Source organism: Schistocerca serialis, chromosome 2 (genome assembly GCF_023864345.2).
Source record: "Schistocerca serialis cubense isolate TAMUIC-IGC-003099 chromosome 2, iqSchSeri2.2, whole genome shotgun sequence".
NCBI classification, from domain to species: domain Eukaryota; kingdom Metazoa; phylum Arthropoda; class Insecta; order Orthoptera; family Acrididae; genus Schistocerca; species Schistocerca serialis.
The window spans coordinates 298,588,542-298,616,257 of record NC_064639.1 but is presented as its reverse complement, the minus strand read 5'-3'; the positions used below and the strand labels follow the sequence as shown (position 1 = coordinate 298,616,257).

At 44.2% G+C, this 27,716-nt stretch overlaps 1 protein-coding gene across 1 annotated transcript in view; it reads right to left on the bottom strand.

The window, feature by feature from the left end:
- The window catches only part of LOC126457067 (phosphatidylinositol 4-kinase beta), a 261,997-nt gene extending 239,714 nt beyond the window's left edge, over window positions 1–22,283 (bottom strand). Inside the window, exon 1 of the mRNA XM_050093065.1 lies at window positions 22,145–22,283. Coding sequence (XP_049949022.1) covers window positions 22,145–22,181 — 37 coding nt within the window. The 5' untranslated portion in view covers window positions 22,182–22,283. The remainder of the gene's footprint in view (window positions 1–22,144) is intronic.
- Window positions 22,284–27,716: the final 5,433 nt, after the last annotated feature.

Sequence of the window (27,716 nt, the reverse complement as noted above, 5' to 3'; positions counted from 1 at the left end):
AGAATCGGAGAGGAAAGGAATATGTGGAAAACACTGATAAGGAGAAGGGACAGGATGATAGGACATCTGCTAAGACGTGGGGGAATGACTTCCATGGTACTAGAGGGAGCTGTAGAGGGCAAAAACTGTAGAGGAAGACAGAGATTGGAATACGTCAAGCAAATAATTGAGGACGTAGGTTGCAAGTGCTACTCTGAGATGAAGAGGTTAGCACAGGAAAGGAATTCGTGGCGGGCCGCATCAAACCAGTCAGTAGACTGATGACCAAAAAAAAAAAAAAACACATAGACCATTTGCCGCCATTCCCGGACATCATTTTCCCAAACAACGATGGAATTTTCATGGATGACAATGCGCCATGTCATCGGGCCACAATTGTTCGCGATTCTTTAGGAGATCATTCTGGATAACTCGAGCGAATCGGCTGGCCACCTACGTCACCCGATATGAAGCCCATCGAATATTTATGGGACATAACCGAGAGGTCAGTTCGTGCAAAAAATCCTCCACCGGCAAAACTTTCGCAATTATGAATAGCTATAGAGGCACCATGGCTCAATATTTCTGCAGGAGACTTCCAACGACTTTTTGAGACCACGCGACGTCGAGTTGCGGCAACTACGCCGGGCTAAAGGAGCCCCGGAGCGGTATTAGGAGGTGTACTATGACTTTTATCACCTCAATGTATTTAGTACGTTAAAATAACGATTGTATCAAATCATTTTGGAGGGAACACATGATGTTTATCATCCCGTCCGCTTTCCTGAAGCGGGGCGAAAGGAATGAAGGATGTAAACATCCGCTGTATACGATAGTTAAGCACATTTTGTTGTTCTTGTCGATTAACTGCGGAGGGCAACAGGCAATCGTGCGCTTGCTGCGTCATCATCAGGAATGTGTCTTGCTGCTAATTCGGTAAGCGGCAGTTACGCACGATGATGAGCACAGGCCCATGAACACGATGGCGAAAGGAAAAATAAACAAACTCTTTCCAAATACAAACATAGACATTCTCTGTGAGTGTGTCTCATATTCATCAGTCGTTAAACACATCTGTTTACGCAATGGCCTATTGCCCTTTGGTTTTAGTTCTGGTAGTTATATTAGCTTCCTGGAGTCGCAGAAAAGTAACACGTAACCTGTATCTTCAGCAGCAGATTTTTGTATGTTTGTCATAGTAGGTAGAGAGTGGCAGACAGTACATTTCTTTTAACAACAAAGTACGAGGTTAATCCCAAAAGTAAGGTCTTCTATTTTTTTTATAAGTACATAGACCTGTTTATTTCTACAATGGTTTACATCAGTTTACAGCTTGAACATTTAGCTATTTTTCTACATAATTACCATTTCTGTCGATGCATTTTTGTAGACGCTATGGCAGTTTTTGTGTGCCCATGTCATACCAGCTCGCCGCCATGCTGTTCAGAAGGTTATGAACGTCTTCTTTCACCTCGTCGTAGGAGCTGAATCGCTGGGACCGCAATTAACGCTTACAGGTACTGTGAGACTCTGAAAAAACTCAAACGGGCAATTCAGAACCGGAGAAGAGGAATGTTGAGCAAGGGCGTACACACTATCCATGACAACACTTGCCCACACATCGCTCGGCAAACCGTTGCTCTCGTCCAACAGTTTCAGTGGAACATAATCACCCACCCACCCTAAAGTCCTGACTTGGCGCGCAGTGACTATCACCTGTTTCCTACGTTAACAGAACATTTGGCTGGAAAGCGATTCAGCTCCAACGACGAGGTGAAAGAAGAGGTTCATAACTTTCTGAACAGCATGGCGGCGAGCTGGTATGACATGAGCATACAAAAACTGCCACAGCGTCTACAAAAATGCATCGACAGAAATGTTGATTACGTCGAAAAATAGCTAAATGTTCAACCTGTAAACTGATGTAAACCATTGTAGAAATAAACAGGGCCGGCCGAAGTGGCGGAGCGGTTCTAGGCGCTACAGTCTGGCACCGCGCCACCGCTACGGTCGCAGGTTCGAGTCCTGCTTCGGGCATGGATGTGTGTGATGTCCTTATGTTAGTTAGGTTTAAGCAGTTCTAAGTTCTAGGAGACTGATGACCTTAGAAGTTAAGTCCCATAGTGCTCAGAGCCATTTGAACCATTTTTGAAATAAACAGGTCTACGTACTTATAAAAAAATAGGAGACCTTACTTTTGGGATTACTCTCGTACGTAGGTACGTCGGCAAGTAAGTTACCCCCGTCGTCTCACGCTAGTACCATTGCACAACAACAGCGGCACATTGTAGCATTGTCAAAAGATAGTACAGTAGAACCCCTCTAATCCGTCACCTTCGGGACCGGGACCATGGTCGGAACGAAAAAAAGGTCGGATTATCCGAAAAATCTAATATTTATTGCAAAAAATATAAAAAGACATTTAGTACAAAAAATTAAACGATTTAAGAAATAAAAGACGTCTACAGTAATAGAAAAAGATGTTTTTTACACAGTGTTAAACAATATATTAACTAAAAAACGTCTACACACACTATAATACGTATTGGTTTAAAAGGAAAAACGATAAACAAATTACAGTTCTGTACTGTACTTAATAACGTGTAAACGATATATACTGTAAACTAAAAATGTTTATAGCACTGTATATAAAAAAGAAATTTTTATAAAGAAATAAACTACTGTATGTATAAGCTAAGAAATGATTATACTGTATGCATTGTTTTTACAGTAAAAACGAAAACAAATTACTAGGAAAAAAATCAGTGATACATTTTTGTTTAGCAGATGTTATTCTAGATTTGGCTGCAGTGTCTCTCCATTTCTTTTTCTCTCCACAAAACTTCATTTGGAGTAGAATTTGGATTCTGCTCGCTGTAATGAAGGGCGATGTCAAAAGCATTTTTTGTGTCGTGTTAAATCCGGGTGGGGGGTTCGTCTTAGCCGTCCGAGTCCTCATTCACAGTTTCCTGGCTAACAGCGGCAACAATCTGGTCGTCATTGAGCTGTTCAAAAGTGTCACAGTCCTTGTCACATTCGTTGATCCGGTCTTCAACTTCATTGGCAGGGACGTTCGGCTCCAGAGTTTGTAGATCTTTAACGATTTCCAGTGCGTCCTTGTTTTGCTCATCTTCGGTATACTCACTTTCAGTCATAACTTGTGGCCAAAGCTTACGCCACGATTTCCGCAGTCTGTCAGGTTTCAGTTCATCCAATGCTGCAGCGATTGTGTAGATAGCATCTTTGATGTTCAGGGAATTCATTGCCTCAAATAAGTTATGACCTCCTTCAGATTTTTCCAAGATTGAGCTGATATACTTTCTGCGATATCACCTTTTTAACCATTCGATAACGCCCTGATCCATTGGTTGGATGAGTGATGTCACATTAGGAGGCAGAAAGAGAGCTTTTATGTCCCCTTTCACGAAATCTTCCTCAGATGGATGTGATGGTGCGTTATCCAACAGCAGTAGAGCACGAACAGGCAGATTTTTTTTGCTTCAAGTCTTTTTCGACCGATGGCACAAACTCGTCAATAAACCAGGATTTATAAAAGTTGCAGTCCATCCAAGCAGATTTTTGATTGCGGTAATAAACCGGCAAGGAAGATAAGTTTATATTTTTGAATGCCTTTGGCTTCTTAGATTTTCCAATGACGAACAAGGGGAGCTTGTATGTATCATACGTGTTGCTAAAAGGAATGACTGTTATTCTATCCTTTTTAAGTTTCGTTCCTACCACGGATTCATTTGAAGCTGCGAGCGTTTTTGTTGGCAACATTTTAAAGTTCAGCCCTGTCTCGTCGATGTTATACACTTGGCAGAGTAACAGTTCATTTTCTTCTACAATTTCTTGAAACTTAACAGAAAACTCAGCAGCTACGGCATCGACAGATAGTTTATCACCGGAAATAGAAACAAATCGGACACTATGACGAGTTTTCCAACGATCAATTCAGCCTTCACTGGCAGCAAATTTACTTTTGGCTTCCAGTTTTTTGTGCAAAACTATCAATTTTTCTTTGAGAATTGGCCCGGATATTGGAGTTCCTTTCCTTCTTTCTTGAGACAACCACATCCACAATGCGTTATCAAGCAGTTCAAGTTTAGGCTTTTTTAATGTTTTGCGATTCTTCAGAGTGTTTTCACCATCAATCGTAACTGTATAGGATTCAATTTCTTTCCGATTCTTCCTCCAATCCTTAATTGTTTTAACACCTACATTCAGTTCCTTTGCAATTTTTTGGAGCGATTCTCCTTCGTCCAGTCTTTGTAGCACTGCTAATTTTTCATTTAGTGAAATAGTTACGTGTTTACATTTGAATCCAGATATGTTGAAAAACAGACAATGAATCTACAGTAATAAGTACTGTAGAGAACACAGAATAAAGCAAACAACGACGTTTTTTAATCCCAACAAAGGACAAAACTGCACAATAACGTGAAATATAACAATATGCACAGCGATAGACACCGCAACAATGGCCCCAAAGACGTCCAGCCAGTGACAAGTCAGCACAGGCTCGCGAGCCTGAGCATTAGAGATGGGCAAACTGAAACACGTAACTGTTTCGAAACAAATGAAACAGTACATTGTAATGTTTCGATACGCTGTTTCGAAACAGTGAAACAGTTTGTATTTTGTAATCTAATAAACCTACACATTTTATCATCTTGTATGTTTACTGTATAAGTATGTTCATATAAACACAAATGAGGTGCGAGAGCGCTAACCATGTCGCAGAAAGTATGAAACTATCACTTAGGCGTCTTGGCAGTTTCGTATTTCCTGCAGCAAATGCGCTGCTTTCGTGTCGTGTGACTTTCATACTTTTCAATTGGCTGAGGACAGCCATAGCTGAAAACAGACGAACCACCACGAACGGAACTGGAGGTGGGAGCAAACTGCAGAAACAACGGATATGCTACTGGGATTCCCACATTCCGTTAGTATGAGTAATATACCCATCCTGCTAATTTCCATGCACACAAAGGGAATAATTGTGGATAATAGACACAGTGACTATAGACTCACAGATAACGTCAAATAATTCGAATAAATAACAAAATATAACAGAAAAAAATTTTGTCTTTCAAGGTGTTTCGAACCGTTACTATTAAATTCACCATGCTTCCCAGCGCTTCCTGTTCACCATTACACTATCAGTGATATGTCAAACAGATTGCATGCAATTTATACCTACATCAAATTTATGTATATGTCTAATAACTGTCACTGTACGCCTTTTTTTTATTCAAAATGTTGTAGGCTTACTTGCGTTTCTTAATATGAGTACTGCACATGAACAGAAAGGCGTATGTTATAAAAAAAGTGTAATTTAATTGAATGATTTTCACACATTTATTATTTTGAATGTGAATAGTATGCGTTGTTTTGTTGTTCGGTTAGTGTTTATAAAGCAGATGTTACGCCATTTCGGAATAGGACAGTCAACTAGAAACGAAGCTTTATTTTCGGATATCTTAAGCTTCATGCTATTGCTTGTCAAAAAGACTTTGACACTCTTGGAAGTGTCTCATGAAGTGGTATGTTGTGTTTCAGTACCTGTGCCGAGCCCGAATCTTCGTCCGACGCGGAGCGGAATGAAACATCACTGTTTCTATACAATTAGTCCGTTCCAAGCATAGGTGGACTGAAACAGCCTTATTTTGAAACAACGATACAGTTTCTGTGTCTGGCTCGAGATCGAATCTGGTCCGGTTATCCGAGACAGGGGCGGAATCAAACACCACTGTTTCGAAACAGTGAACCACAGCCGTTCCGAAACACTGAAACAGTTCCACGTATCGATACACTGTATCGAAACATAGAAACAGTGGCCAAGTCTACTGAGCACGGTCGGACTAACCGGAGTGACGGACCATCCCAGGTCGGATTAGAGGGGTTCTACTGTAAATGTTCCGGGTTTACTGCAGACAGAGTTCTGCAGCGGTGCGGATAACACGTGCTTCTCTGTGTCCGAGTGGAATGGCGCGGCAGCTGGGAACGTACTCCAAAGCTGAAGTACAAGGGACAGTCGACTCCTGTGGGAAAAACCTAAATTGCACACAGATTCTCCGTGAAATTCTGACGATATATAGGAATCGAATGCAACGTCGCGTCCAGCCCAGTGACAACCATCAGCTGTAGAATGGAATGACGGAAGTGACAATTTGTACCGGACCGGACTCGAACCTGGATTTCCCGCTTGCTGCAAGCGGTCGACTTACCACTTGGCTTCCAGTGCTCGACCGACAGCTAAACTCAAACTTCCGTATGTCTTTAACCATGTGTCTACAATCTGTACTCGTACATCTATTATATTTTTCCCGTACAGGAGAAACATTTTACCTGAAAGTCGCTTGCCAGGTGTCGGCGGATAAATAGGATACTGCAGTGGCTGTCTTAATTACGAATTACGATGCGTGCATGCCCAAAGCAACATACACTGCAATGCATGCATCTGGCTGTAAGTGAGAGACAGTCTACAACCGACTGGGGCATCAACCTAGGAACTTCGGATTTGTAGTCTGACACTTTATGGCGCTAGTGCGAATAAATGAGAGGGATGTCAGATTGGTGAATCTCGTCCAAATCAAAGAGAACAATTACTTGAAACTGTTGCCCTATCTGTTACGGCACGAGTATCTTTGATAAAAGCTATCTTACCTCAGATCGTCTGTCTCCTGACCGTGACAGCATCGGAGATCGGACCTACAGCAGGTGTTTCAGCCATATGGAATTACAGAATAAGGAACAGGGAGAAACCCACAAACACGTAACAGAAAAGCAGTAAATGAATGGAATAATTATAAATTGCCCATTTAAAACACAACTGAATAGTAGGTATCCCTTTACAGCATGGATTGACACCAATCCACAATTTCAGATTACTCATCATATAGCCAGTTCTCCAAAGAAATTGGAAGTTAAACAGAATAACTATCAAAGAATAAATAAATGTCCGTCCAGACCCAAGAGAGTCCTGAAATGTCCAAATGTGTGTGAATTCCTAAGGGGCCAAACTGCTGATGTCATCGGTCCCTAGTCTTACACACTACTTAAACTAACTTATGCTAAGAACAACACACACAAACCCATGCCCGAGGGAGGACTCGAACCTTCGGCGGGAGGGACCACGCAGTCCGAGACATGATGCCTCAAACCGCGCGGCCACTCCGCTCGACCACGAGAGTCCTAACTAAAAGGGGCGTTCAGTAAGTAAGTCAACACTTTTTTCCTGAAAGCAGGTTGGTTTTATTTGCGACTCTAATACACCATATTACCACCCTTTTGTCTACAAAACTCTATTTTTCAACGTAATCTTCGTTCAATGCTAAAGCTTTGCGCCACCTGACAGAGAGCCTGTACGGCCGCATGGTATCACTGTACTGATCGTCGTCGGCACCAAAGTCTTGCTGCATGAATAACTTCCTCATCATCAACATACTGCTTCCCGCACAGCCGGTCCTTCAAGGAACCCAGCGGGCACCTACCTTTGAGTACCCCAACCGATGGACGAGTGTGTCAGCACCAGTAACAGAGAGGTCCAGTTGAGCAGCGAGGTGTTTGATTGTGATCCGTCGATCAGTTCCAATGAGTGTGTCCGCATGTTCAACACTGTAGGAGTCACAGCTGTGTGCGGCCGCCCAGTATGCGGCAAACCGGGCAGGTTTGCGCTGATGACTGACGTCTTTCCCAACGACTCACTGTGCTTTTTTCACCACCAGGACATTCTGGAAGCCCCTTTAAATACCTACGTTGCTGTGTTTTCCGCCAAAAGAAACGCAATGGCTACTCTACGCTTGGAACGCACATCCATCACAGACGCTATTTTGAAGGCTACGTATAGTGCCGCCACCTATCGGAACTTCATGAAACTACAGGGACTGAAGCGGGAATATTCCACGATGTCCCACAACAAATTCTGCATTTTTTCAACCGAAACTGAGTCAAGAGAAAAAAGTGTTTTATTACTTATTGAACGCCCCTTGAACTAAATTATGGGAAACCATCTTAAGAAAAACATTAGAGAAGTGGTTGACCATGAGAAATACGAGCTGCTAAAGAAAAGGATGGCGACATGACAGCTCTTAGCCCATCAGCATCGGTGAGTGGTGTGCGTCAGCTCACAGAGCACGCTGCATGCACATGTAGTTATGGTGATTGAGTCAGGTGCACGTCGTCTCTCGCAGCGCTGCTGGATTGTTGCCAGTGTGATTCTACACACGAGTGGCTCCAAAGTATTTGAGACAAGTAGATGTTAAGTAATGATAGCGGTAACCTATGCACTAATACTTTATAACGATTTAACCTGCATCAGAAAGGGTTGCATCCGAATGGGATCAATGAGCTTCTCTCAGTGGTTTTATCGACTCGAAGGAGACGCAGAGACTTCGTTTCAGGAAACCAAAACACGCAGAGGGCACACTCCGCACCAGTGAAAGTAGCCATTTTAAATGTGCACTACACTGGCGCTCCTGGTGGCAGAATGGGGTACTGATGCAATATATGAATCAAACTTGAGGTTGTTGGCTACAAAATGACGCATCTACTGATTCTGTAAGTTATCTCCATAAATTTCTACATCATTCCAAAGTTGTAAAGTCCTTTTTGACTCATCTTGTACAAATGTTTGCCATAAATAAAACATTTAAAATCATAAAGCACCTCATGCACATTCCTATGACTATATATGTAGCGCCTCAACAGATGATTGTTACGGTATTGTCTATTTTTTTTTAATGAAATGAGAGTTATCTGTTGAGCGCTACATACTGTATATGGACATGGTGCGCAACTGCTTTGTGATTTTAAATGTTTTATTTATGACAGACTTTTATATACTGTAATGTGCTACACTTATTCTACATCACAACATATTGTATAACAAAAATTTTTGAAGACCTGAAGATGACAACAAATTCTGTCGAAACCGTTTGTTTGTAAATAAAGAAATATTCATGCGATCTTGGTTTTAGAAAGTTTTTACCGAGTAAAACAGATCACTCCTTCTGATTTCTCAACATTTGAAAATTTAATCAACGTAGGAATGCGCTGTGAAGACCTAGTGGCCTTTGCGAGAAAAGATGTCAACGGCGCGCGGGGTGACAACGGAACACGGCAGGAGAGAGAGATTTGTGTCAAAGAGTCGAGCCGGAAGGACGGGCGAGGACAGCAGAGAAACCCGCGAGGGGAAGCCGGCACGAGCAGACACACGTGATCGCCGACATGGCTCTCGCTGGCGCGGCTTGATTTGCGCTGCGCGGCTGCGGCTAAGGTCTCTCGCTGGCTTCTTTTGATGGCAGCCTGCGCTGCCGCAAATGCCACGCCGCTGTACAGGCACGTGTGTCTGGCTGTCTCTACACGTGCACGTGCGCAGTACTCCAGACTAGGGATGGGCTGAAGTACATTGACGGGGAAAAAGGTCGCAACACAAAGAAGCAGTTGTGCGGCATAAACGAAAGTTGGTAGGCGTGTTTCTAAGTTTGAAAGATGACGTCTATCCAGATTCCACGCCAGTCGCACAAGAGTGGCGCTAGTAGCGAAAAACGATTACTTTAAATGCACACTGTACCTTCTGAGATTGAAAGTGCTGCATTGATCTTAGTCAAGAATGCCTTTAAGGCGACGAAGACACCACTGTTGAAAGTTTAGCGTCTAACCTCCTTGCCTAGGGACGCCAGTTGAAAGATGATGTCGTCAAGCCCTGAATCAAAATTGCGCAACGGATAACTGGGGAGGGGAGCTTGAGAGCAGAGAGCGTGCCCTTTCTGTACGATACTAGGCAAGGGGCTGGAGGGCTCACACGCTGATGTGTGGGTCCCTGCATTCTATAGCTTTTATTTTAAATAAATCCCTTTAACTTGACTTCTTTGTGATTTTTAAGGCATGTTAAAGATTGATGACAGTTGATTACCTATTTATTTTAAACATTATCACTCGACTTTACAGCGATTGCAGCAATTGTTTCAGTTTACAGATATTACAATTTTACAACTTATAGCTCGGGTATCTTATATACTAATCTGCACGCACATTTCTACGGGTAAGACGGAATTGCGTTGGTCAAATGTATACCACCAAAGCCTCCCAATATTTTACGTAGGACATCCACTACGTGAGGAGGATAACAGGCAAACTGGGGACCAGATACATTAACACAGGGGGTCAAATTTCCGAAATAAAACGAGAACATTCATTTCCTTACACAATCCGAAGCTGGAAATAAAAGAACTAGTACAAATATTCAAATACCTCTCTTCCATGCGTGAACATTGAGACAGACGCACTGAGGGCGCGTCTGCTCACTTACCCGTCTTCTGCAACACTCCAGAATATGGCGGGCACCCGGAGGTCTTCCTGGGCCCCGGTGGAGAGGGTGGTCGAACCACTTGGCCGTGACCAACCTCTCCACCCCAAATCTTGTGACACTGGAAAGTCTTTGACTTTTACCTGCCTGTGCTGTCTCTCTGATCCCCTACCCAGGAATAAGGTGGCACTACTATACTACACAACTACTTCCCAACAAAGATTTGGCCACGCTTTACGGAAAGGTGTGTGCAGGATTAGGAAAGTTCATATGCAGATTCACATTCACGTGCAAGAAATGCATAATACACGACACATATAAATACGCATTATGAAGCCTGACACATTTCTTTCCACCCGTCCACATGGGTTCTGTTGCACCCGCGGCCGGCCGTGTCGTGTAATAAAATTGGCTGCGGAGCTGCCTCTGTTTCTATTTCCCTGTGCGAGCGAGCAGCGAAACCTGCTGCTTATAGAGCGGACACTACTGTACCGTTTCACTGTAAACACCTCACAGATTTTGAACGAGGACGCGCAATAGGGCGACGAGACGGTGAATGTTCCTTCTGCGATATTACAGAGATAGTAGTAGGACTGTAGCCACTGTAAATGATTGTTGGCGATGTTGCAGAAAGACTTAGTAGGAATGTACATGATAGTTGGCAAGAGAAGGTACGGACACAAGAAGACCGTGCAGCAATTGCAGCAGCAGTTGGCACCACGGTGACACAACGAACTGCTACAAATTGGTTACTTCAAGAACGCCCTGTAGCGTGCATTCCATTGACTCTACCCCACTGCCATTTGTGACTTTAGTGGTCTCAAGTGAGAACTAATTGGAGGGCGAGGTGGAGGTCTGTTGTGTTTTATGATGAAAGTTGTTTCTGCTTCAGTGCCGCTGATGGCCGTGTGTTGGCTGGGGGAGGCCAGCCCAGCTCAGGGCCTGAGACACCGCGTCTGTACGCTGCACATAATGGACATACGCCGGGAGTTATGCTCTGGGCGCGATTTCGAATGACAGCAGTAGCACCCTGACTGCAAACTTGTACGTCAATATGGTGATTCAACCTGTCGTGTTGCCATTCACGACTAGCATTCCAGGGGATGTTTTCCAACAAGATAACGCTCGTCCACTTCCGTTGTTGTAACCCATCATGCTCTATAGACGGCGTAATATATCGCCAAGACTTGTTGCTCAATAAGATAACAACTAGAGTGCTGAAACTTGTTTTGATTCGACATTCTGTACTTAATAGCCGAGGTCCCGCAATCGTCTGCGTAAAGATGGACATACAGAGACTGCTCTACAGAATGTCGACATGTTACCTTGGCCTGCTCGATCACCAGATGTCTCCAGTCAAGCGCATATGGGGCACCATCGGACATCTCCAGCGTCATCCACAAACAGCATTAACTGTCCCTGTATTGACCGACCAAGTGCAACAGGCATGGAACTGCATCCCACAAACTGACTTCTGGCACCTGTACAACACAATGCATGCACATTTGCATGCTTGCATTCAACATTCTGGCGGTTACACCGGTTGCTAATGTACCAGCATTGCACATTTGCAATTATTTATCTTACTCTTTGTAATATTAGTAATTTTCGCCTCACAAACATTTAATATACGCTCAGTAGTAAACGCCGGGATGGCCTAAAGTTACCGAACAATTGTAAAGTAAAAGAAATGAACCATCACATAGCAGCGACAGAATCTATTATTTTTTATCTTTGCCGTTCTTGCGCGGTGCCTGTAAATCTCTATGTACATGTATCGATTAATGATATAAAAAAGAATTCTGTTGTTTCAAGACAATTGAGGCATTGGGCACCTCACCTTTTATTGTTAGTATTTCGTGAAAGGTGGACGCGGACTTGCTGCGTTCAGCATCGGTATTTTATATTTTATGTGAAAATATTCAGTAAATATGCTAATTGTTATTTTTCCAATCAGAAAACATGTAGCTTCTTGTAATTGATTACGGACAGACAGCATCAAGAGGACATTTTGACTGTTATGTATAAAGTATTTAACCACAATGATCATCTATTGTAATTTAATATGAAAAGGTACGTAGCATTAAAAAAACGTGTGTTAAAGATAAGTGTGCTTATTTTAGTAAATTAACCTTGATGATTTCCATCTCCTCATTTACTTGAATGATAATTATTTTGTGTTAGTTCATCACCAGAAATTACGATCACGCTGATGGGCCGAACGCAGCATGAGGCAGAAGGAACATTATCGTTTTCCTTTTATTTCTGAATCAGCTCTTATTTTTTAATTGTGTAGTGTTGCATTTCTTTTAAAGTCTATAAATCTTCTGGTCCCTTAGTGTTGTTCCGGGTATGACTACATCGCGGCTATAAAAATGCACGGAAATGATAATGTTTCTTCCGAATGATCTCAAATAAATCAATCTGATGCTCTTGTTCAAAATAACCCAACCAGGTATTTAATGCTCAAAGTATGTTGTTATAATAGTGTAATCAATCCCTGATTCTGTTGCCAAGTGTCCCACCAAATTATTACTTTTTCGACATTTTTCAAAAAATATAAAATAACAGTTATTTTTCTTTTCGCCCCCCAAGAGCAACGCTACAGCTTACATTGCCCTGTGATCTTGAAATGTCAGTGACATAATAATGTTACCTAGATAAATGTATTGCCGAAGTTTCATTACTCTACAGTAATTATTTTTTAGTGCTGACATTTTTTTCTGTCAGGGTATTTCGATGCGACAATACTGAGTCAATTATTTGTCTACAGAGTGTTACAAATTTCGAGGGGTTGCAGCGGACGTCTTGAGGAAGAAACTGACGATAGGAACCCGTGTCCGGAAATGCCATCCAACGGCAGTACACACGACACGCATTCATAGGAGACAAGGCCTGTCTACGCAGCAGCTTGCTTCGTCTTCTCCACTGGCGATCGTGGCAATCAGTCGCGACCACTGAATAACAAAAAACATTGCAAGATGTTCCGCCTACAGTCCGTCAGCGACCAACATTAAGTATGCTGTCAAAGGGGTGGCTTAGCAGCAGACGCCGACGTTTGTAACTTCGACACTCTGTACCATCGTTGAATGAGTTTTCTGGAAAGGCGCTTCTGTCCTTAATTTGTTCCTTAAGACCCCCTTTACAACCCCTCGACATTTGTCGGTATCGTTTTGTAACAACTTGTATACGTTCCGAACGCCTGTCCCTTATTGCAACTATGCCACGGTACGTGTTAGGAATCGAAACTTGGAGAGATGTCTGTCCATTGATATGTGTCATTTTCCTATATGTCCTGTAGTTTTCGCGCAGTCGTGATCGGAAACTCTGAAGGTACTTACGAATAACCCTGTAGGTGTCCCACTGGTCTTCTGACTTGGGTCTTATTTGTGCCAGAGGCAATGAATGACATGAATGGTAATCCTCTATCTTCATTTCTGATACATATTTTCAGAAAAGCATTTATGATTACGAATATTTGACATTTGGGCAGAGTTTGCCAAATGACATACTCTTGAGCATTACATGCAAATTCGAGTATCTCATGTGACACTGACATCGATCTTCGTGAAACAGTATGAGACAGCTTTTGCAGAAAGCCATCGAGACATGGCACGTAAGGTCTTTCTTCTGGTTTCCTTCCTCTCTCTCTCTCTCTCTCTCTCTCTCTCAGCAAATCCTTCTTCTTGTTTCACCCTCTGTTGGTAGATGCTCTCCAACGTTCAGTATAGATTTTTACACGGCACTTCGGGGTCCAGCAGCTCCCTTTCTTTTTAAAATCGTTTCGTGCTTCCAAATGCAATAATTTGCTCTGCAATTCTCATAAGAAAATTAATCAGTGGCATATCTTTAGGCTGAGACATCTAGCAAGCAGATTGGTAACAATCAAACTTGGACAGCAGAGCCTACAGATGCAATCTGTAATTAAGAGAACTCTGCGAACTATTAGCAGGCTTCACTTTACCAGTAGGACACTGATACATGTAACAACACGCAGCAACCAGCTCAGATAGCCGCGTGCGTTAGCAAGCCACTACGTGGATTCGGAGAGACGCTCAGCCCCGGATCTAATCCGCCCAGCCAGGCTGGATGTGGTTTTTAGGTGGTTTCCCAACTGCGACTAGGTGAATACTGGGCTGATACCCGCGTCCCGCTGCAGTTACGTGATTCGCAAACATTTAGAAGCCGTTTGTGCACTTTCACAAGGGATAACACGAGAAGCAGACAGATGGGACGCACGAATTCCGTCCCGAGGACAAATTTAATGGCGACAGGAAGGACATTCGGCCATCCTCCTCCTCCTCTAATATTGCCAGATCCAATAATTAACCTGCCAATCCCGTGAAGATATAGGATAAAGGCAGGAATGAGAGGGGAAGATCACTACTAAAGAACAGTCCATTTCTAACGACTTTAAGTGTTTTCTTGGCAACAGTAGGGGGAGGATGAAGTAACAAGCTGAGTAACCAAAAGCCATGGGAAAGACTGTCCCATTTCATGGTGGTGCTATGTATGATGGCTGAATTTTGTAGCTAGATGCAACGTATGGCCACAGTGTAGAAATAATATCTGAGCAGTCTGTGTTACAGACACGTGTGTACTGAATATGACAGCACGTTGAGAATTAACTGGCATTCAACGAGTAATGATAACTGACGCGAAACGCAAGTGTCATAGGATATCGGAGATTACACAAGAATTAAGGTTTCCGAGGTCAACAAAGAGTAAGGTGGATCTCTAATACAGTGTCACAGAGAAACCTTTGCACAAGACTGCATGTGTTTAACGAACAGACGTCAAGTTGCCTCTCCATAGCTATACGGGGCGATGGACTGTCTACACCTTCCTTTCAAAAAGTCGCGATACTGATTATATTCCTGGCATATAAGCCACATCAACGTAGTAAATGCGGTGGCAACTGGACCTAAAAACCGTAAACAAATGATGTGCATTCGTGAGTATGCATCGCTAGGTAGAGGACGTGCAGCCGAAATGTTTAAACGTTTCCTTGTCACAAATCGCATCGCGGCAGCATCTCTAAGTTCTCGAGGACATTTTGAAGAACAGTTTGTCCCACACACCTTGACTACCGAAAAAAACAACGCTTATACGATCACCGCTACGTGACTGGAACGCAAAATTCGGACAGTCCTCGTCTAGAAAAACTCATCTCGGTTTTGAGACTTGGTGGTGCCAAAAGCAACCCAAGGGTCAACGTTTTGACGACTAAACGACATTCAAGCCAATTAGACACACGGGTTGAACAGCACCCCGAACAAGGACTTTTCTCACAGTTTCTCATTGCAGTATGAGTATTCTGTGCGTTGTACTTAAGTGGGAGACTATCTAGCACAAATGAAGCACTAAATCATAATCTTAACTCTTCTCTATTTTTTATTAATCCAGTCTCGAAGCTTCTGGAGCTGAGGGATACCGTCAGTGACCGTCGCCGATTTGAATGTGGAGCGTTTGGAATTCACTTAAATCAAGACCGTATCAGGACAAATATAATGAACCGAGTTGTGTAACAGTACCTTACCATGACTTTTCGTCCTTTCAGTAAATTAGTTTATAGGGTGGAAAGTATGATAAGATTCTAGTGCAACACTGTTGAACTTTGACTACTGTATAGAATTGTGATACAAATTTTCATTGTCATAATCTTTACCCGTAGCTGGCGATCCATGTTAAACGTACTAAATTCGAAACTAGTCTCACGATTAACATCACTTTAAATTTTTACGAACAGCGTACCCACAAGCGATTACCCAGTGTTTTTGTGGGAGCGAGATGCAAACAGCGAAGCTGCACGCAGATGTGTTGCGTCATCACTCAGCGATAGCCGTGACAGCAAAAACGAGGAAGTTCCTTAAACCAGAGAGCAACACTGCCTCCAGCTGTTCCCGATTCCGCTGCGCTAGTGAGCCTCCACGCATCGACTCTTCTCTGATGTTTCATCGAGAAGTTAGGATCAGAGGAGCGGAGTTCGGAGAAATGTAAGTAACTGTGCCGATGAATGTTTGTTTTCGTTCCACGAAGGAGTGAAAAGCTCCGACCGGCAGTTCGTCGTCGCCTAGCGTTCGCCTTTGAAACGGACGGTAGCTTTGCTGGCGCGCGCAGAGAACTTGACGCGGTGGACCTGAAATTGTGATTTCTTTAAAGGAAAACCATCTGCAGACGTGGTCTCATGCCTCCGGAGAAGCGCAATGATGGAGAATATTTCCTGCAGACAACGCTGCACACATTGAATGTTTTTAAAGGCGACATTACGCAACCACCAAATCTGGGGTAATGTATGGTTATTCACAGACGATTAGTTTCGTGCAGCGACTATCTTTAAGTCACAGATTAACATTACATAAAAACTTCAGGAAGGTTTCTTAGCGTCAACTACACTATGTGATCAAAAGTATGCGGACATCTCCAAAAACATACGTTTTTCGTATTAGGTGCGCCCTCAGTAGTCATTAGACATCGTGAGAGAGCAGAATGGGGCGCTCCGCGGAACACACGGACTTCGAACATGGTCAAGTGATTGGGTGTCACTTATGTCATACGTCTGTACGCGAGATTTCCACACTCCTAAATATCCTAAGGTCCACTGGTTCCGTCGTGATAGTGAAATGGAAACGTGAAGGGATATGTACAACACAAAAGAGTGCAGGCTGACATCGTCTGTTGACTGACAGAGACCGCCGACAGTTGAAGGAGGGTCGTAATGTGTTATAGGCAGACATCTATGCAGACCAACAGACAGGAATTCCAAATTGCTTCAGGATCCACTGAAAGTGCTATGACAGTTAGGTGGGAGGTGAGAAAACTTGGATTTCACGGTCGAGCGGCTGCTCATAAGCCTCACATCACGCCGGTAAGTGACAAACGGCGCCTAGCTTGGTGTAAGGAGCGTAAAAATTGGACGATTGAACATTGATGCCGGCCGCTGTGGCCGAGTGGTTCTACCCGCTTCAGTCTGGAACTGCGCGACCGCTACCGTAGCAGGTTCGAATCCTGCCTCGGGCATGGATGTGTGTGATGTCCTTGGGTTAGTTAGGTTTAAGTAGTTCCTAGTTCTAGGGGACTGATGACCTCAGATGTTAAGTCCCACAGTGCTCAGAGCCATTTGAACTATTTTTTTTTTGAACAGTGGAGAAACGTTGTGTGAGTGATGGATTACGGTACACAATGTGGCGATCTGATGGCAGGAGTGGGTATGGCGAATGCCCGGTGAACGTCATCTGCCAGCGTGTGTAGTGCCAACAGTAAAATTCGGAGGCGGTGCTGTTATGGTGTGGTCGTGTTTTTCATGGAGGGGGGCTTGCACCCCTTGTTGTTTTGCATGGCACTATCACAGCACAGGCCTACATTGATGTTTTAGTCACCTTCTTGCTTCCCACTGCTGAAGAGCGATTCAGGGATGGCAATTGCGTCTTTCAACACGATTGACCACCTGTTCATAATGCACGGCCTGTGGCGGAGTGGTTGCACGACAATAACATCCCTGTAATGGACTGGCCTGCACAGAGTCCTGACCTGAATCCTACAGAACACCTTTGGGATGTTTTGGAACGCCGACTTCGTGCCAGGCCTCACCGACCGACATCAATACCTCTCCTCAGTGCACCACGCCGTGAAGAATGTGCTGCCATTTCCTTCTCTAAATTATCCCCTTGTTTTCTCAAAATGTGCCCAAGGAACTGGAAGTATTTTTCACTAACACAGGAAGATAAACTTCTAGTGCTGCCAAGGTCTACTTCCTGTCCACGGTACACTTACCACCTTCCGCTACCACCACTTCTCGAAGCCATCAATTCAGCTCTTGTCGCCAGCTAAAAACGGTCCAGGTCTCGAAGCCATACAAGAAAAATGGGAACACCAGTCACTCCACCAAGCGCATCTTCGTTATTTTGGATATGGATATTGCCCGCTTCTGCCAGATCTTACAATTAGTAGTGAGTTAAGCGATTTGCGGCTCGACCAAGGACCACTCGTCTTTCTTTATCACATTTTCCTGCGTCACTGATCAGAGATCTCAGATTTACACAGTCACTACTTCCAGATACTTGAAGAAATCTGTAAGCTGATTTTGATCTAAACCTTGTCAGTAAATAATCATTACTTTGGTCTTATTCACGTTTATCTCTAGACAGAAATTTAAAGTAGTAGTCCTCACTCTGAAGAACAAATTACTAAATTCTTCCTCACTTCCTGCAATGACGGTATATCATCATCAAAGCGTAGATTGTTGATTTTCTTGCCGCCGGTTGGAATTCCGCGTATCTGGGGCATGTGTCTGCGACATACTATCCCAAAATTAAATGAACAATAGTTTCTATTCTCCAGTTCTGACCAAGTTTTTCGGGCGTTTTCCCTTGGTTGTAACGCAAATATTCCCAATAGGGACTCCCTCTGCGCTATTACCTGCTTGCTTGGAATGTAGCTGAAACGTCCCTGCCTAGAAGTAGGTCATTTACTCAAAGAGCCTGCGCTACACAGTGATTAAAAAGTACAGGAAAAAAGATGAAACACTCGAACTCATGAGAAGTGTTTGTATCCTTTGAATAGGCCACGGTTCAGCCAAACTGATACTCTCTCACTGATGATTCTGAAGTCGATGGGGCGTTAACCTCCAATCTACCTTCTTTAACAATTGTGGCTTACATTAGAGCCGTATATACATAAATAAAAAAAGCCGCCAATTTTCGTGCTTCCGGCAAATGACTGCATTCTCACAGTTGTACAGGATCATATCGGGCGTACTTGAAACTCGTCCCCAAATCAGCTCATTCTACGCTCTATTATTCGAAATGTGTCTTATATGAACTCCTGATGTGTAGTGATCTCTACCAAATAATAGGTATCCTCAATGATATGTCAAGTAAACGCAGCATTACGCGGAAATTTCGCCAGAGCGTCGTTGACCGAAAAAATAATAATTTGCCATATAAGCCTTATTGCTATACTTAGGCTGCGAGATGTTGCAGCGCGCCTGAAAATTCGCTCGCAGCACAGTATAAGGAGTCGCTTTAAATTACATCGTGATATTTTTACTGATCAGCATCGCTGTTTAGCGCGTAACGTCAGCCTGCATCGTGAATTAGTGTAAATAAAGCGCTGTTGAACAAGAATGCAGACGAAATTACTGCTTTTTGAGGTACTTGTAACTTATTCTACTGTGGGTTAAATTTTATAAAAGGTGATCTATATTAATATGACAAATAAGCTACTGTAACGTCACAAAAACATTTTTAAACGAACAAATACGAGGTATTATTGATGTTACCGTCGTGGGCTCTTTGTCCTTATCCATCAAGGTAAATAAACATTGTTCTTAAACTTTGCTGATCTGTCTGCAAGTATACTCCATGGCTGTCTGCCACGTCTCGTTTGCTGAATCTCCTTCAGCGTTTCAGCACCCACATTCATCTAACACTTTGTATACACGCCGCTTGACGGATCAAAGGCTATTTTCGTTCTCAGAGTTCTGCCAGACAAGACGGAAAAAAATTAACAAATATTTTTCGCTGACAGTATAAATATTTTTTCCCATACATGCTTACATTGAGTGAGCGTGTGTATTCGCAGTCATTTTGCATTTCGAGCAGTCGGTATTTCCGTCGTATACCAATGATGGGAGGGAACGGCGCACAGCGGTAATGCCTCAGAAGTGCCCCGAGTACCCGACGACTGGGAACACAAATCATCGTGCAATGAAAGTATTCACCAATCCAATTAAAAGAACTGTTCCCGTGCACTATGTCCCTGCGCCGACTTTTCGTTTACAGTCAGCTCAGCACAAAGTCTTGACGAAGGCCACCTGCAATAGTGGCCGAAAAGTCGGACAGTTTTATACACACAGTGTGGCCAACAGCCCAGAAGAATTTTATCGACAGTGACAACGGCTGCGGAAGCCTGCGCTTACATTTTACAGGATGGAGACATTAAAGGGCAATTTCGTGTTTACAGTGTGTCTGACAAATTTGTAAGAGTCTACCCAGGAATGTCCGTTGTGATCAGTCATCTACAGGTACATATGCTTGTATCACTATTGCGTTTGCACCGTCGAAGCGAATCAAAGACAATACTTGTTGTTTCATCCAAAATGTATCTCCGTTCTCTTTCAGCTTTTGAAAGAAAAATGTACTCGTACGTTTTTCGCTGTTGCTGTCTGTCTATTGCCGTATCCAACCATCATATGTGAGAATAAAATATACTCGACATCTATCGACCCCCTTGTTTTTTTAATTCTTGGACTGTTTCGCATTATGCGATCAGCCTATTTCCTGCAGGCCCTTACAAGATAAAATCATGCCCCACGTAATTACAATACTTTACACTTCACTCAAATCGGGGTAGTACTGTTTGGCTTTAGTCTACCGAGTGGCGACGCTACGTTTTCACACAATTACGTCAACACTGAGTTCATCTCCATGGCGCGTGCTATTCGTTCCAGTCACAAATTCAGCTGAACCACTCACGTTTCTGCTGAGGTTACTCATTTCATAAATGCAAAACACGTATAACGATTCTTACAAGAAGACAAGTCAGTAAAAAGTGGGTAATATTCGGTACACCGACAAGTCGTTAATTGTAACTACTTAAAGGTGGAGAACAGGTAAGCTGACTTTTTTCGTGTACTCAGACGACTGCTAAGCGGACCACTTTGCTTTTCACAGTCAAAATTAAGCGCCATCATGAATCACGAACAGACAGGCTGTACTTCGGTCCTTATGCGAAATAAGGAAGCAAGCGACAGGTTGTCCGACTCCAGGCAAACAAAGGAAGAAAACGAAGAGGAGAAAGTGGAAAAACGATGATCTGCGATGTTACACTCAATCTATATGAATGTTGGGTAGACTCATGGTGCACTTTAATTACACCGGTGAAAACAGTTATCGCCAAGGCCTTACCGGGAAGGCAACACTTTTACATGTAAACAAGGCGTGTTAAATATCTTTGTTAAATATCGAGCAGTGTAAGGTTTGTAGTATCCAAGACGTCGACAAGTCGCTGAACCCAAAGACAGACTAACGAAACGTCAGTCGGTGTGTCACTCTTTTTCTGTACACGTTCGTCACGTCCTGTAAGGTTGCAATTTGATACAATTACCACAACGCTGCACTGATCCCCTCGGTGTATGTCTCTTGCTCAACATAACCACTCGTGTTTCTGCGAAGGTTAAACATTTTTCAAATACGCAACACGTACTGCTTCCTTCAGGAAGAGGAGGATGAGTAAAGTGTGTAATACTTTATTTAGACGGCTCTTTAAATTCCAGCTAAAGAAAAGTAGCCAACAGACACGCCACTTTTCCTCGTAAACTCAATTACACGAATGCGAAAACCAACCCACACCTTGTTTGTAGCAATCAATATTAAGATCACAAATCGGATCAACGGTGAATTTTAAGCCCTTCCCGGGACAGAAGCATAAATCGAGCGGCAGTCCACCACCAATCAGACCAAAACAGAACATTAAGAAAAAACAGCGATGGTCACCTGTGATAGTACTCTTCCTTCTACATTCAGCCTTCTTTTCACCAATGTAAACACAGCGTTATCGTGAATACAACACTTCCACTAGTAAACAGCACATACTAAGTTCCTTACTTGAAGATCGAGTAGTGTAAGTTCTGTGGTAACCAAGACTACATGACTATTGGCAGAAGCCAAGTACAAACTACAGAGACGTCACAAGATGTGCCACTCTTCTTTGTACACGTTCGCCAGCGTATTTAATCGCACACGGCCAGAGACGCGGCGGCGTCTTACAACGGCGACGGAAGTGGTTTCAAGAGCTGACTCCGGCAGAGAGAGAGTGCGGCGTCGGCGCCAGAGTCCCCTGTCACGGACCTACCTTGAGGGCCGACGTCTGCGGCGACGGAGATGCGCATGTCCGGGCGGTCGGTCGGCGCCTTGCCGGGCTGGGGTTCCCGTGGACGCGGAGGGCTTCGCTGGCGTGTCCTCAGGAGCGGCTGCGTGGCATTGGAGCGGACGACGGGAAGCTACTGACTGACGGCCGAGCGCTGCCGTGTGTTGGGGCCAGGCGCTGTCCCCCACCCCACCGCCAGCGCTTCGCTTCCCCTCGGTACGAGCGCACCAACGCGGCCGGCTGGCTGCCTTGGCGAGTTCTCGCAGCTGGCGCGTCGCTACCGCGCACCAGGCACGGCCTCCAGTCCAGACGCTTCTCTCGCAGCTGGGCTGCGACTTGCAGCTAAACCGTCGGCGTAGCTAAGCCGAGGCGGCTGGGGCAATGCCCTGGGACACCTTGGAATTGGGGTCCCTTGGCGTCCAGGAGAAAGCTTTTGACACCGTTCCTCACAAGCGACTTCTAATCAAGCTGCGGGCCTATGGGGTATCGTCTCAGTTGTGCGACTGGATTCGTGATTTCCTGTCAGGAAGGTCGCAGTTCGTAGTAATAGATGGCAAATCATCGAATAAAACTGAAGTGATATCAGGTGTTCCCCAGGGAAGCGTCCTGGCACCTCTGCTGTTCCTGATCTATAGAAATGACCTGGGTGACAATCTGAGCAGTTCTCTTAGGTTGTTCGCAGATGATGCTGTAATTTACCGTCTAGTAAGGTCATCCGAAGACCAGTATCAGTTGCAAAGCGATTTATAAAAGATTGCTGTATGGTGTGGCAGGTGGCAGTTGACGCTAAATAACGAAAAGTGTGAGGTGATCCACATGAGTTCCAAAAGAAATCCGTTGGAATTCGATTACTCTATAAATAGTACAATTCTCAAGGCTGTCAATTCAATTAAGTACCTGGGTGTTAAAATTACGAACAACTTCAGTTGCAAAGACCACATATATAATATTGTGGCGAAGGCGAGCCAAAGGTTGCGTTTCATTGGCAGGACACTTAGAAGATGCAACAAGCCCACTAAAGAGACAGCTTACACTACACTCGCTCGTCATCTGTTAGAATATTGCTGCGCGGTGTGCGATCCTTACCAGGTGGGATTGACGGAGGACATCGAAAGAGTGCAAAAAAGGGCAGCTCGTTTTGTATCATCACGTAATAGGGGAGAGAGTGTGGTAGATATGATACGCGAGTTGGGATGGAAGTCATTAAAGCAAAGACGGTTTTCGTCGCGGCGAGATCTATTTACGAAATTTAAGTCACCAACTTTCTCTTCCGAATGCGAAAATATTTTGTTGAGCCCAACCTACATAGGTAGGAATGATCATCAAAATAAAATAAGAGAAATCAGAGCTCGAACAGAAAGGTTTAGGAGTTCGTTTTTCCCGCGCGCTGTTCGGGAGTAGAATGGTAGAGAGACAGTATGATTGTGGTTCGATGAACCCTCTGCCAAGCACTTAAATGTGAATTGCAGAGTAATCATGTAGATGTAGATATAGATGAAAACAAAATGGGAAGGAAAAGCGCAAAAAGTAGAAAACATGACCCCCGTCGATGTGCACTGTCAGGCAAATATGTGAAGCAATCAAAATGGGAGGGGGAAACGGAATGAAACTTCACGGGTTGAGAGTGTAAATGATTTTATTGCAGTGGTCACAGAATCGAGTCAAATGTACAAAGAACTTGGCAGTATAAGCCCACTTATCGGTATGCCGTTGCACCCCCTCTGACTTAGGTGCATGCTCCGATTCCGTCCGGGAGGGTGTCATAAAGCCTTTGTATCCTCTCCTGAAGCAAGCTGGGTTGGGTTGGTTGGGTTGTTTGGGGGAGGAGACCAGACAGCGAGGTCATCGGCCTCATCGGGTTAGGGAAGGATGGTGAAGGAAGTCGGCCGAGCCCTTTCAAAGGAACCATCCCGGCATTTCCCTGGAGCGATTTAGGGAAATCACGGAAAACCTAAATCAGGATGGCCGGACGTGGGATTGAACCGTCGTCCTCCCGAATGCGAGTCTAGTGTGCTAACCACTGCGCCACCTCGCTCGGTCAGGCAAGCTGACCCACACAACCGACGTCGCTGATTCTTTATGTGCTCAATACTGGCACAGAAACGAAGCTGGCGTAGCTGATCCTACAGTAGGCAGTTCATAGAGAGATGTTCCATTTGTGGACGAGCATTGTCCTATTGAGCAGTGGCGCCACGATAGTGTTGCATGAGAGGTAGCACATGAGGACACAGGGTGCCCGTGATGTACCGTTGTGCCACAGAGTTCCATAATGCACTACCAGCCATGATGTGAAGTTATCCCCGATGGCTGTCCACACCGTGACGCTACGAGCAACACCAGTCTGCCTCTCCGAAAGACTGAGATCTCTCCCCAGATCGCCACCATCCTCCCCCACGATGGTCATCGGGAGAAGCGCAGAACAGCGATTCGTCGCTGAACACAATGCGGTGCCATTCGTCAACAGTCATGATTTCTGGTCATGACACCAAATGTATCCGTTTTTGTTGTGATAATGGCAGCCTACGCATGAAGTAGTAATTTCCTAGTCCGGCTGCTGCTAGTATCCGACCAATGATGCCAGGTAGCACAGAAATTTGCAGGGAGTCCATTACTTGTTCTCGGACACCAGTTGCACATATGAACGAGTTACGGTGCGTTTGCTGTACAATACGCCGATCCTCCCTTGCGGTAGTCAGACGACGAATATGCCTGCTCTCATGTTCCCACGTAGCCCAACATCGGGGCAGTCACATCTGAATGCCCCAGAAATTTGGATATTGCACAATTCGACCAAGTGGAGACCCACAATGAGGCCCCTTTCAAACTCTTTTAGGTGCTGATAAAGCAGTCTCTGTGACCACTCAACTCTGACACCTCTTATACACTCTATCAGTCCTGGTAACAACATTAACACGAACAACACTAATGCGGTCTGCTGGCCATTCTGCCAATCACAGAGAACTGCAGCTCTAAACACTTCCATTCCTACGTATTGGGTGTACATGTATGAGGTTACGTTGACGTCCGACCACGTCTTCTAAGTTCTTGATTTTTTTTTCTGGCAGTGTATATCCACAAAGTTCCGTAGCTTACTGATGGATGGGCAACTGTTGTGTTCCTTAACTAACCCCTCTAGGTTCTTATTTATTTAGTTATTTATTTTTGTCAGGCAGTGCATGTCCAGAAAGGTCCATAGCTTGTTGAAGGGCAACTGCTGTGTTCCTTAACTAACCCGGCAAAGTTCTTGGCTTTTTTGTGTGTGTGTGTGAGATACTGTATTTCCACGAAGGTCTGTAGCTTTCTGCTGAGCAACTGCAGTGTTCATTAACTAACCCTTCTAGGTTCTTGATTTTTTTTTGTGTGGCAGTGTATGTCCACAAAGGTCTGCAGCTTGCCGATGGGCAACAGCTGTTTTCCTTAACTAACCCTTCAAATTCGAGGTACATTAGCGTGACCAGTTTTCCGACTTCAAAATATGGAACACAAATTAGAAGTTGAAATGAATCGACATTTAGTTGAAACTATTGTTAACACACAAATTAGAAGTGGAACTGAATCGACATTTAGTTGAAACTATAGTTAACACTATATCTGAATAGTAGATTTGTGTTAATCTACTCAGTTTATGCTACAGCTACATAGTTGTACCTTGAATTACTAATCAAGTAAATATTTCATTGTTTTATTATTGTCACATGCAAACACAATACATCACTTTTATATAACGATGTTTAAGGGTAGAAAATGATTGTTAATTACATAGCTAACTCATTTTTCTCTCGCAATTGGCCCGGAAGTTCAAAAAATGGCTCTGAGCACTATGGGACTCAACTGCTGTGGTCATCAGTCCCCTAGAACTTAGAACTACTTAAACCTAACTAACCTAAGGACATCACACACATCCATGCCCGAGGCACGATTCGAACCTGCGACCGTAGCAGTCGCACGGTTCCGGACTGCGCGCCTAGAACCGCGAGACCACCGCGGCCGGCAGTTGCGACGTCGGTAGTTTCTAAAAGAAATTTATTATACTTTGCAGAAGATTGTATGTCGTTCAGGAGTGTGATTTTTCAAACGGAATGTTGTAGCAATCAAGACTTGAAGTACCCTGGAAACGAATCTTAGCCATAAGTATTGCCTTAACGGTTACCACTCTAAAACTCTTCTTTTCATCAATCCGTAAATCATTCGTGATCGAGAACACTGTTTCTGCAGTAGCATTCGTTAAAGATAGAGCTACCACAAACGCGGTAATGAGCTGCAAATTCTTGCAGCAGTTATCTTGAGATGTAGGGAAGTTGAAAACGATAGACCTCGTTCAGTTTGGTTTGATCAAAGAGTGTATTTTCTTTATTCTTTGCGTATGACCACATTTGCTCTCCACTATTTCAAAAAGTACGGGACGGTTAATTAAAAACAGGACAATATACGTCCCGTACCCATTTTGTCGGAACAACGGGTTACTTAAAGCTAAATAACGATCGACCCCATAAAATACACTACTCGCCATTAAAATTGCTACACCACGAAGATGACGTGCTACAGACGCGAAATTTAACCGACAGGAAGAAGATGTGATATGCAAATGATTAGCTTTTCAGAGCGTTCACACAAGGTTGGCGCCGGTGGCGACACCTACAACGTTCTGACATGAGGAAAGTTTCCAACCGATTTCTCATACACAAACAGCAGTTGACCGGCGTTGCCTGGTGAAACGTTGTTGTGATGCCTCGTGTAAGGAGGAGAAATGCGTACCATCACGTTTCCGACTTTGATAAAGGTCGGATTGTAGCCTATCGCGATTGCGGTTTATCCTATCGCGACATTGCTGCTCGCGTTGGTCGAGATCCAATGACTGTTAGCAGAATATGGAATCTGTGGTTTCAGGAGGGTAATACGGAACGCCGTGCTGGATCCCAACGGCCTCGTACCACTAGCAGTCGAGATGACAGGCATCTTATCCGCATGGTTGTAACGGATCGTGCAGCCGCGTCTCGATCCCTGAGTCAACAGATAGGGACGTTTGCAAGACAACAACCATCTGCACGAACAGTTCGACGACGTTTTCTGCAGCGTGGACTATCAGGTCGGAGACCATGGCTACGGTTACCCTTGACGCTGCATCACAGACAGGAGCGCCTGCGATGGTGTACTCAACGACGAACCTGGGTGCACGAATGGCAAAGCGTCATTTTTTCGGATGGATCCAGGTTCTGTTTACAGCATCATGATGTTCGCATCCGTGTTTGGCGACATCGCGGTGAACGCACATTGGAAGCGTGTACTCGTCATCGGCATACTGGCGTATCACCCGGCGTGGTGGTATGGGGTGCCATTGGTTACACGTCTCGGTCACCTCTTGTTCGCATTGACGGCACTTTGAACAGTTGACGTTACATTTCAGATGTGTTACGACCTGTGGCTTTACCCTTCATTCGATCCCTGCGAAACCGTACATTTCAGCAGGATAATGCACGACCGCATGTTGCATGTTCGACTGCTGCCCTAGCCAGCACATTCTCCAGATCTCTCACCAATTGAAAACGTCTGGTCAATG